This window comes from Danio rerio, chromosome 3 (assembly GCF_049306965.1).
Source record: "Danio rerio strain Tuebingen ecotype United States chromosome 3, GRCz12tu, whole genome shotgun sequence".
Lineage (NCBI taxonomy): Eukaryota > Metazoa > Chordata > Actinopteri > Cypriniformes > Danionidae > Danio > Danio rerio.
This window is the reverse complement of record NC_133178.1, coordinates 61,970,001-61,982,500: the sequence shown is the minus strand read 5'-3', so window position 1 is coordinate 61,982,500 and position 12,500 is coordinate 61,970,001. Positions and strand designations below refer to the sequence as shown.

The following is a 12,500-nucleotide window of genomic DNA, read 5'->3' as shown; positions in this document are numbered from 1 at the left end:
GATATGCAGCCGGCCAGAAGTGCGATATGCACATTAATATAGCAGCATTTTTTATGACACTGTATAACAGTAATTAATATTTTACAGTACTGTGACGGTTAGAAGTAGACATTAATAAAATACAATAAATGGGAAATTTAATAAATATTTTAAGTGATTTTTGTTAACCTCCGGCCGCAACCATATCCAATCTAGCAACAACCTGGTTTTAGAGTGGTTTTGGCAATTTCCAGGCTGGTTTCAAGCCATTTCTATCCTGGTCTTAGCTGGTCAGACTGGTAGATGGTAGCTGGTTTTGGCTGTGTCCAGCTTAAACAGGGTGTCCGCAGGGTCTTAAAAAGTATTAAAAGTTGATAAATCTATTATGAGAAAATGAAGGCCCTTAAAAGGTCTTAATCACATTTTTTACAAGGTCTTAAATTTTGTTCAAGCGTTGTCCAAAGTGTTTGACTCCAAAATAGCATAAATATATTTATTTTTCTCCTAATATTGACCACGGCATGCTCGATCCACATAATTGGTTCGGGCTGGGGCGTGTCTGGCCAAGCTCCTCCTTCCGCATGATTTCATGTCATTTGCGACAAATGCGGGAAGGTGATGTAAAGCTCTCCACATGTAGCGAAACCACAGAGCGAAACAGACAGCAAAATTTAAAAATGTAAGTTTGCGCTCTCCTGGTTGGAGAAAGACGAGTTTAAACAGTGGCTGAAGCCTGTCGCTGAAAACAACCACGTAATTTATTCTTTCAAGCTTTCAGTTCTGTTGCATGGTTATGCTCCATTGATTTATTTAACTACAACTGTTTATTAACAACTTTTTTATTAAGTTAAAGGTTGATGCTGATTAGAACTTGAAATGGTGATGAGGTCTTAAAATATTCTGACATTGTCTTTCGAAAGTCCTAAAAAGGTATTAAAATTACTTTTAGGATTCTTGCATTTACCTTGTTAAACCAGGCTGGTCAGGCTGTTTTAAGCTGGTAATCTACCAGCCTGAACAGCTATGACCAGGATGGAAATGGCTAGAAACCAGCCTAAAAATGGCCAAAACCGCTCTAAAACCAGGCTAGTCAACCAGCTGACCAGCTAAGGCTGGTTTAAGTTGTTCTTTAGTATAGGGAATAAATAAAAGCCATAGATTTAGATTCTAAAATGCAAGCATTTTTGACCTAATTCTGCTTTATCTAGTCTTGTGTTTTACTTTTTGTTCGCTTACTGGTTGTTTTTAACAACCAAAGCATCCATTTTGTTATATATTCTGTGAAAGTATATTTTAAAGTGACCATAAGTATGTTATTTGTACACAATAATCACTTATTATTGCGTGTAACAGCTTGTAAGTTAATAAAACTTGGAAAAACTAGACATTTTCTGTCATAAAATGATAAGCTAGCCATTCTGTACTATGGTGAAGTTGGTTTTATATTCGCACATTCATTCATTTTCGAACAGTGACAACGTGTGACACGGCCCCTATATTCTACTTTGAACATTCAGACTGAAATCTCATGTAAGTATGACTTCAAAACAACATTAGCACTACTCTAAATGATGTTGTGCTTTGATAGTGGTTGGCTGCTAATATGATTTGCCTACTTAGAATTTGCAACTAATACTTTTTCTGAAATTAACGTTATATTATTAAAGAAAAAGTACTAATGTGCGAATATATAACCAACTTTACCTCAATTTCTGTACTCTAATGCCAATGTGTTGTGCAGAGAAACATTATTTATTAAATGTATGATCTCACATAGTCAGATGTTAGTCTTAAATATACTTGACAACCAAACTATCATATGTGTGTTTTTAAAGAGCTCATCTTTCGACATGACTCTGTGAATTGCAGAGCTTGTGCAAGCATCCATATCGCAATGACCGGATGCTTTCTGTACTGCAGTTTCTATTTTTTTTTTTTAATTTGTGTTTAATTTGTTATTGAGAGGAAAAAGCAGAACACATATCTATTCATTCATTTCATTTTCTTGTCGGCTTAGTCCCTTTATTAATCCGGGGTCGCCACAGCGGAATGAACCGCCAACTTATCCAGCAAATTTTTACGCAGTGGATGCCCTTCCAGCCGCAATCCATCTCTGGGAAATCTACATATTCATCTAAACATTAATCATAAAAGTGAACAGATTGTCAGCAGGGTTGCATGGTACTAGGAACATTTTTAATATTGCTGTGGAGCATTGCTTTGACAGTATTTCTTGCTATTATTTTTTAAACCATTAATTATACAGCTAAAATAAGAAGGTATAGTATATATATATATATATATATATATATATATATATATATATATATATATATATATATATATATATATATATATATATAATTTATTTATTTATTTATTTATTTTTATTTTTTTGGATCCAATGAAATATAATCTAGGATAAAAAGTGCAAACATTCAGACTTTAAAAGTCTGTCATTTTCCTCTTGTCTCGATTCTCGCCATTAGAACAACAGCAGAACAACACTTACTGGTGGATGGGTCTAAAGATAGCAAGGCCCTGTCTGATTGGTCAAATCTGAATAAACATATGCATGCTGCACGCAAAATCAATTAAATGTATCGTACCTCGAAAGTTGCATGAAGAAATAGTAATAATTTTTCTATATATTGTTAAACTCTAATTGTCAGTAAATGGCTGTACACAGAGCTGCACGATTCTTGCTAAAATGAGAATTGCGAATTATAATTATTATTATTATTTATTTTATTTTTATTTTTTGCTTAAAATAAAGATCACGATTTTCTCTAGACTCTGTAGATGTAAAATAAAGCTTAATATGAGATTATTGTTTTTTCTCAAACGTATGGTAAAACAACAATATTAATATTATGTGTAGGTCTACTGGTTTCTATAAATAATTCTATTCTACTTATAGTAATTCTGATGTTGAATTATATTTGAGATATATGCTTGCAATTTGACAACATTTTTAAACCATTTTATTTACTGGTAAAATCAACTTTATATAGGCTAGAGTAGTTATACTGACACTGTAAACATTTATTTTGATGCAAACCTGTGTGTTCGCTATGAACGAAAAAACAAATCAGATGCTTGTTGCAATTATAACTCTAAAATGCAATATGATTATTTAAATGATGTTTCATTTTCACTGCTAAGTGCTGTTTAAACTTTGCGCGCGGCTCAGTCTCAAATGATCACTCTGTGCCACAAACTTAATATTATTCAAAACTAGGGGTGTCATGTTTATGCTCAATTTCGATTATCAAATCAAAAAATAGAATCGTCGTTGCTGCCACGCCCCCATGTCACGTCAGCTTGGCTTGCCAAGCGGGAAAAAAACAGGCTTTTGAAGTGCTTGTTAAACTGCAGATACAGGAGACCCGTCGACAGAACTTAAACCCTCTCCTCTTTCAATGAAGTCGCCGGTGTTTAAGCATTTTGGATTTCCAGTGAGTTATGTTGACAACGTTCGTGTTGTTGACAAAAAAAACACAGTTTTGCAAGCTCTGCTATGTACGTATTACGTACGGTTTGTCCGATAGACAACACCGGCATCGCGATCCTCCGCCCGCCCCCGTTGCAAATCCGCTCGCGAAAAGTACACACTCAGGCCCTGTTTACACTGTCTTTGTTTTTAAATGGCATTTTAGAACGACAACGATTTGACATCCACAGTGTCGTGTGGCATTTCTGAGCAGCCCTCCTTCCTCTCTACCTCTGAAAATGCACATCACGTGACCACACAGACACAGACGCACACACAGCCATGCGCTCGAGACAGCAGGTCCAGGCAGTCAGAGGACTGCTTCAATCTTTCACTCACTTGTACTTAGTCATTTTAGCGAACACCTCAGATACTGTTGGCTGGTTCCTGTTGGTTGTGCCTCTTTTTTTACCGACGACATTTTAACGACACAGATCACTGCCTATTCACGAGTCCCGCAGAAAAAGTGATTGACAGGTGGTAATTATGTGTGTATCTTGCCTTTATTCATTTACTGTATGATTTGTTTATGCGTAAAACAAAGACCATGCAGGTCAAGTAGTTTAAACGGTAGGCTACAAATAATTAATTGGTCATTAATTAATTAATTATTCATAATCGAAAATCAAATCGAACCGTGACTTTAGAATCGAAAATGTAATCGAATCGAGGATTTGGAGGATCGTGACACCCTTATTCAAAACTCTATTACCTGTTTTTTACAGCCTATGCAGGTTCTGTTCACTAAAGTAGCCGCCTTTGCTTCTCTCCTGAACTTGAAAATATTGCAGAATTGTAGAAATGCTGAATTAAGATCGTCTAGGGGGTCGAATCGAGATCGTAATCTGTTTTTGATTAATTGTGCAGCTCTAGCTGTAAATTTATTCCCAATCTATTATTTCTAACAAAAGAATGGAAGCTAAATTTGTTGTGAGTATATTGGGCCATTGAATAACGTTCACTGTGAGAACATCCAAGTGACAGTTAATGTTACCAATCTGAAATCCGCTTTTAGATCTTTTAATGCATGCAGAGCACCAAATAGTAGTGTCTTTGCTGTGTGTGTGTGTAATAATGTACTATTGAAGACATTCTCTAACTCCTACTTTGTTTCCTTCCATCCCAGCTCTTCTCCATTGTGGTATTTGCTACCATCATCAATGAGGGCTACACAAATCATCATGGAGGTGATGACACTAAATGCATGTTCAATGAGAGCGACAGCGCTTGTAACTATGCGATCGGTATTGGAATTTTGGCTTTCCTGGCCAGCGTCGCGTTTATTGTGCTGGATGCCTACTTCCCCCAGATCAGCAATGCCAAAGACAGAAAATACATCGTCTTGGGTGATCTTGTTTTCTCTGGTAAGAATAAGTGCTGTTTTTTTTCATGTCTTTTATTAGTCACTACCTATGTTTCCATGCAAAGATGTCAAATTCATGGGATATACTGTGATATTGCATAAAATATTTACGAATAAAGCAGCATGTGACTGAAAGGGCACAAAATCGTCACTTCCTGATAAACTGGCGCTAATTTTTAAAACAGAGTTAGGAGAATCTGCGCAAGGCCATGTTCACACTAATACATTTTAGTTTAATTCATTCATTCAATTCCAGTTCGGCTTAGTCCCTTTATTAATCTGGGGTTACCACAGCGGAATGAACCGCCAACTTATCCAGCATATGTTTTACGCAGCGGATGCCCTTCCAGCTGCAACCCATCTCTGGAAAACTTCCATACACACTCATTCACACTCAAACCGGAGCACCCGGAGAAAACCCACGCGAACGCAGGGAGAACATGCAAACTCTACACAGAAACACCAATTGACCCAGCCGAGACTCGAACCAGCGACCTTCTTGCTGTGAGGCGACTGTTTTGGCTTTCCATCCACACTGATATGGCATGTTTTAAGCAACGACAACGTATCTTTTTGAAAAAACTGTCCAACGTGGCGGGGTTATTAAGGTTAACAAAATCAAATGAAGAAATGTTTTCGTTAACTGAAATAAAAATAAAACAAGTGTTTTTTTTTTTTTTTTTTACTAGAATTAACTAACTAAAACTAACTCAATTCTTTCCTCTTTTTCCTTATCAGGTGTGTGGACGTTTCTGTGGTTTGTGTGTTTCTGTGTCCTGGCCAATTTGTGGTCAAAAACGAAGGCTGAAACATTGCTCGTCCCAGCAGATGCCGCTCGAGCAGTCGTGGCCTTCGCCTTCTTCTCCACGGCCACCTGGGTGAGCACATCTCACTATATTATAGGGCTAAGCGGTGTATTGTTTTTGGCTGCATGGGCTATATGCAGGGCATGTGTTTTTCATCTAAAGATAAATTCAGTGAAAGATTAATGTAACTATTTTAAATTTCATAAGGTTTCTATCAGGCTCAGTGGTTAGCACTGTCATCTCACAGCAAGAAGTTTGCTGGTTCAATTCCCGGCTGGACCAGGTGGCATTTCTCTGTAGAGTTTGCATATTCGTCCCATGTTCCCGTGACTTTCCTCCAGGTGCTCCGGTTACCCCCACAGTCCAAAGACATGCGCTGTAAGTGAATTGGATTAACTAAATTGGCAGTAGTGTGAGAGTGTATTAGTGTTTCCCAGTACTGGGTTGCAGCTGGAAGAACATCTGCTGCATAAAACATGCTTGATAAGTTGGGGATTCATTCCACTGTGGCGACCCCTGACAAATCAGGGACTAAGCCTAATGAATGAATAAATAATCAGTTAAATAGACCTAAGTATTCATTAATTAGTTCAAGAATTAAATAAGATGAAAGACTGTTTATTAACAGGGATAAATACACAATGAAGTAGAAGTGGGTGTCAGTCATCTGCAGAGGTGGTTCTAGGGCTGCACAATATAACATTTCAGCATCGATATCGCAATGTGCGCATCCTCAGTTGTCATATTGCAGGATATGCAATGTTGAGTTTGTATTACACTTGAGCAGACACCACAGATTCAGGGCTCTATTTTAACAATCTAGGCGCAAAGTCTAAAGCAGTGTTTCTCAACTGGTGGGTCACGACCCAAAAGTGGGTCGTGGGAACATTTTCAGTAGGTTGCGTAGTGTGTGGTCAAAAAAGCAACTTATAACTTTAACTTATTTTGCTTATATCTGACTTTTATTTTGAAATGCGGGTGCGACAATCGTACTGTTTGACATGTAAAATTTCATTTAATTATGGCAACAAATGTCGAAGCGCAAGTACAGTACGACCTCGAATATGTAAAGTGTGGATATACTTATTTCGACGACAAAAAAGGCTTAAAACCTCATTGTGTCATATTTAGTGAAGTGCTTTCACAAGACACATGAAACCTTCTAAATTAAAACAACATTTAGAAACCAAACCCAGTTGCAAGGACAAACCTGTGGACTATTTTCAAAGACGACTCCAATAGCTGAGGACATCACAAAAGTGCCGAACATCTTCCTGTTCAAAACAAGTACAGGCACTCCACGCATCGCACTGTGTAGCTCACCGTGTAGCAAAGGCCAAGAACGCCCACACAATACGCTTATTTCACGCGGCCGCGATTTTAAAGAACCAAAGCGAGGCTGCGGTGGGAAGAAACCCGGAAGTATCGGACCAGCACTGTAAACATTGCAGTAATATGCTGTCTACTACAAACCTCCAGCTGTTGCCGCAATTTCAAAATGCAGAAATGGTGTAAAAATCACTTAAAATATTATGTAGTAAGTTTATTTTAAACGATTAAAAGCAATTTAGCATCAAACAAGATCACAATCTCAGTGATGCGCTTAAGTGTCCTCCTGGGCTTCAGCTCATGGCACTAGTTAAACACCGTGAGGACGCTTTCCTGCTTCAGCCTATGTGACCTGGTGAATGGTAAAACACTGCAGTCCTCTGCAGCACACCCTTGTGTTGTCTGTAATAGGGTTGTCCTGGAACTGAAGTTTTAAACCCGGCTATTTCCCCGCCAACATTGAAGCGCTGCTGAGCGCGGATGACTCGACTGATCTTTACGGCTTCACGCTTCAGTCTCCGTGCATCTATGTTTGGTTTGCACTCAGTTTACCGCTCTTCACCCAGTGCAAACACAGACACACGGACTGGAGCGCGAAGCAGCCGTCAAGATCAGTCGAGACATCCCAACCTGCTTATAATTATTTCTTTATGTAACCGTATACAGTATGTGGTTATCACACAACCATAATACACTGTGATATAGCCTGGTATGCTAGTTTGTTGGATAGTTTTGTTTTCTCAATAGAATCGATCTGCTCCAGAATTAATTTCAATCGTTCTCGGACCGATTGATTTAGCATGGATCTGAGCACGATTGTTGGATATATATGCAAACCGTGCTAACTGGGCAAACGAGACGGGGTCCGAAACAAACGTCTAGGTGTGAAAGCACCTTATTTGCACACAATTGACAAACAGTCACAGCCAAATTAAACTTTATTGACAAGGCAGACAATCCTGTTTACTTTCCCAAACCATCAGACAGTCCTTATTGTCGAGCCCTGGCAGAAAAACGAAATATTGCAGTGTCCGATTTTTTTCCCAATATCGTTCAGCCCTGTTTTCAACCCTGTTACATCACAGAGTAGAACATTCCAGAACCTGTGGTTTTGTCAGTATTGCTTTAATAAGCTGTTTTATCTGAGGAACGACTAAGTTTTGAGTTCTGAAATTTACACAAAGTTTTTAATGTACTATTATCTCTTATATGTTATATGTTAATTTTTTTTTTTCAGTCCATAACGTCTTTAATGTAAAGCATGACCCTTGTTTTGTACAAACTGGATTATGTAATTTAACTCTGTCTACTATTTTTCAAATGTGCTTCTCGATGTAAATGGTATTATGTCCTATCATTTTTTTTAAATATACCTATATAGCTTGCAAACTCCGTATACTGCCCTGCTCTGCTTTATTGGGTTATCTGCTTGCTGATCTCAATCTCATGCTTCTTCCTCTAGGCTCTGCTTACCGTGCTCGCATTTCGACGATACCGCCTGGGAATGGATGAAATTGGCATAGGATACAATGACCCGACCACTGACCACACGTCTCCATACCCGTCTTCGTCATACCCAGGTGGTCCTGATGGTTACCAGCAGTCCCCCTTCACCCCCACTACAGTGGGAGAGGGAGCATATCAGCCTCCTGCTTACTGATTTCAACACTTCCATAGGCTCGCTTGTGTGGACCCATCCACACGCTCCGCTCGCCTTTTTCATGTTTCCATAAGAGTTTAAGTTGTGACCTGGGGTTGACACTTGGTGTGCTTTACTAGTATGTATCTTTGTGTTGGAGAAAGTTATTTATTTTTATTTCGCTTGGATGTAAACATCCTGGGTGCAAATCGTCTCAATGCTTTGGCTACGCTCTGAAAAAATGCTGGGTTGTGTCAACCCAATGTTTGGTCAAATATGGATTAATTTATGTTGAATTTAAATTTAACTGTTGGGTTTGTCCATATTTGCGCCAGCGTTGGGTTAAAAGTAAAAAATATTGACTCAACCTAAAATTTTAGCTCAACTTGCTCAACTTAAATCGAGTCAAGAACAGTACTCGGGTTAAAAGTTGAGTCAACTCAAAAGTAGCTGCGCAGCAAGTTGCCTTACAATTTTAAGTTGAGTTAACTTTTTATTTTACAGTGTACCCCACATTTCTTTGACTCAGCTTAAAATTGTGAGTCAACTTGCTCAACTTAAATCGAATCAAGTACAGTACTTCGGTTAAGAGTTGAATCAATTTAAAAATAGCTGTGCAGCAAGTTGCCTTACCATTTTAAGTTGAGTTATTTACAGTGAGTTATTTACAGTTATTTGAGTTTATTTTACAGTGTACTTCACATTTCTTTGACTCAACTTAAAATTGTAATTGCTCAACTTAAATCGAGTCAATCGTAGTACCTTGGTTAAAAAGTTGAGTCAACTTAAAATTAGCTGCGCAGCAATTTGACTTACAATTTTAAGTTGTCAACATTTCTTTTACTGTGTACTTTGCTTTTTTTGACTCAACTTTAAATTGTAAGGTAACTTGGTCAACTTAAATTGACCTAAGTGCAGTTAAGTTGAGTCAACTCACAAATAGCTGTGCAGCAAGTTACAATTTTAAGTTGAGTCAACTTTTTTATAGTGTACCCCACATTTTTTAACTCAACTTAAAACTTTAATTCAACTTGTTCATCTTAAATCGAGCCAGTTGCAGTACTTGGGTTAAAAGTTGAGTCAACTCAAAAAAATAGCTGTGCAGCAAGTTGCCTTACAATTTTAAGTTAAGTCAACTTTTTATTTTACTGTGTACTCCACATTTTTTATTCAACTTAAAATTGTAAGTCAATTTAAATCGGCTCAAGTACAGAACTTGATTTAAAAGATGGGTCAACTCAAAAGTAGCTGTGCAGCAAGTTGCCTTACAATTTTAAGTTGAGTCAACTTTTTATTTTTCTGTGTATCCCACATTTTTTGACTCAACTTAAAATTGTAAGTAAACTTAAATCGAGTCAAGTGCAGTACTTGGGTTAAAAGTTGAGTCAACTCAAAAATAGCTGTGCAGCAAGTTGTCTTAATTTTTTAAGTTGAGTGAACTTTTTATTTTACAGTCTACCCCACATTTTCTTGACTCAACTTAAAATTGTAAGTCAACTTGTTCAACTTAAATCTAGTCAAGCGCAGTACTTGGGTTAAGAGTCGAGTGAACTCAAAAATAGCTGCACAGCAATTTGGCTTACAATTTTAAGTTGAGTCAACTTTTTTTTTTTTTTTTTTTTTTTACAGTGTACCCCACATTTTTTTTACAGTGTAGACTTTTTTCACTCCCACAAATTATTCTAGCAGATATTTTCAACACCAGCAGTTTTTTTTCTTTGCATTTGACATAGGTTGATCAATTCCAATGGTTTCCCTAAAGGTACACTGTAAAATGTACCTTATTACTAGCAATTCTGGTTGCCAGTAATGCTGTAAAATTTACATGTGCACAGTAAATAAACAATTGCAATTGTGCTATAGTTTTACAGCACAATTGTAATTGTGCATTTATAGTGTGCTTATACATTTTAAAGTATTACTGACAACCAAAGTTTCCAGTAATATTGTATATTTTACAGCATTTTTTTAGTGTAGGTTTGTTTTTATACTAATATAGCCTTTAGGAAATAAATCAAAACAATAGGAAAGTGAACAGAATGCCATACCATAATGCCATGATTCCTTACAATCTCTGCACTGCCATATATATCAAATTTGAAATATTTATGCACTAAATCCGCCAAATAGCTTGATAAACTTACTCAGCTGGAGTGGTTAACTGATAAAGAGTTTGATGCTGTTAGGTGTGAAATGAACCGATTAACTACTGTAAACTTATGCTTTATTTTTCTTTATTTGTGACAGACGATAGGCTTTGTGTGGAAAAGCCTAATTTTTGAAGTGTTAAACAATCATTTAATGCAATGTTGTTGACGACTTACAGAAGTTTACTTTAGATTTATGTGTTCTCGATGCTCGGCCAAATTCACTGCAAGATTTCTACCTCTTGAAAATCGTGCCTTATTTTGAAATTAATAGTTAGGGATTGAGTTAATGACTTCTATTCGTATTAACGTATTTGTGTGTTGACAATTTTAGACCACTTTTACTGATTTTGTTTCAAATAAAATAAAAAAAAGAAAGATTAGATTAATAGATAATCCATCTATATTGGCCACTGTTTTCTTCCTCTCCTGATGGATGTTTTGTTAAAGGTAGAGAAATGTTCTCTATTCTCACAGCTCTGTTATATCACATAATTGCTGTCCTTCTGTTCATTTACTTTGTAACAACAGTTATTGCACCAATGTCTTTTTTTTTTAAAAGAAGTACTGAGCAATAAACACTTGATTCTTTCCATATTAAGACTCTTTTTTTTCCGGCCTTTTAATATGTGATCATTAAAGAGTCAATCATTGGAAACTAAACCAGATTTTAGATTTTATTTATATATATATATATATATATATATATATATATATATATATATATATATATATATATATATATATATATATATATATATATATATATATATATATATCTAAAGAAAGACCAACATAAATAGTTAAGCAAATATAGTAAATGCTGTAAATCACAGGTGTCAAACTCAGTTCCTGGAGGGCCGCAGCTCTGCACAGTTTAGTTCCAACCCTAATTAAACACACCTGATCAAACTACTTGAGTCCTTCAGGCTTGTTTGAAACCTACAGGTAAGTGTGTTGGAGCAGGGTTGGAACTAAACTGTGCAGGGCTTCGGCCCTCCAGGAATTGAGTTTGACACCCCTGGTGTAAATGTACATTTGCTTAATGATCCACTGTTTTGAAGAGGAGAGTCAAAAAAATATTTTTCACAAGAGGCTAAAATAACTATAAAAAATAACAATGGTGTTATTATTACTGAGAGACTGGAAGCTTTAGTACACTGCAAAAAGGCTTTTCTTACTCATATTTTTTGTCTTGTTTCTAGTCAAAATATCTACAAATTCTTAAATCAAGAAGCATTTTCTAGACAAGCAAAACATATTGTCTTGTTTTAAGAAATAATACGCCAAAATGAAGTGAGTTTTTCCTCAAATTAAGCTAAAACCAATGGGGTAAGCAAAATAATCTTGTTTTTCGATTTGTGGTAAGGTTATTTTGCTTAGCCGATTAGCCTCCCGGTTGTTATATGCTTAGCCTGTAGCCTATTCCCTGCTTAGTTTGACAAACCTTCCATTTTGAAACGGAAAACCCAGAGTTCCTCTCATTTCAGGGTTAAAATACTCTTGTTTTTACTTAACCTCCTTTCTGAAATGGGCCCTCACAGGAGTCTGTGTGCATTTAGGTTCAACCCCTATGGGATATAAACACAAGTAGCTAGCTACTTAAAAAGGATGAAAGATTGCTGCTTTTTCAAACTAATTATTAAAATTGAGCCGAAACAACACAATTCTTGAGATTTGCTTTGGGACAACTTAATTGTTTTATGTTCATTTCACTTCAATGTGTTAAGTTAACTTGGGACAA

The 12,500-nt window shown here is 36.6% G+C and overlaps 1 protein-coding gene across 2 annotated transcripts in view; it reads left to right on the top strand.

Moving 5' to 3' along the window:
* The window catches only part of syngr2a (synaptogyrin 2a), a 13,186-nt gene extending 1,835 nt beyond the window's left edge, over positions 1 to 11,351 (top strand). Inside the window, exons 2-5 of one of the 2 annotated variants that reach the window (XR_012399998.1) lie at positions 4,599 to 4,836; positions 5,574 to 5,713; positions 8,433 to 9,383; positions 9,494 to 11,351. Coding sequence is in view for 1 of the 2 variants with exons in the window: in NM_001320463.1 (NP_001307392.1) it covers positions 4,599 to 4,836; positions 5,574 to 5,713; positions 8,433 to 8,630 (576 nt within the window). In the remaining variant the exon portion in view is untranslated. Of the gene's footprint in view, positions 1 to 4,598; positions 4,837 to 5,573; positions 5,714 to 8,432 lie in introns of both variants that reach the window. The other variant, NM_001320463.1, reaches the window with a different exon arrangement.
* Positions 11,352 to 12,500: the final 1,149 nt, after the last annotated feature.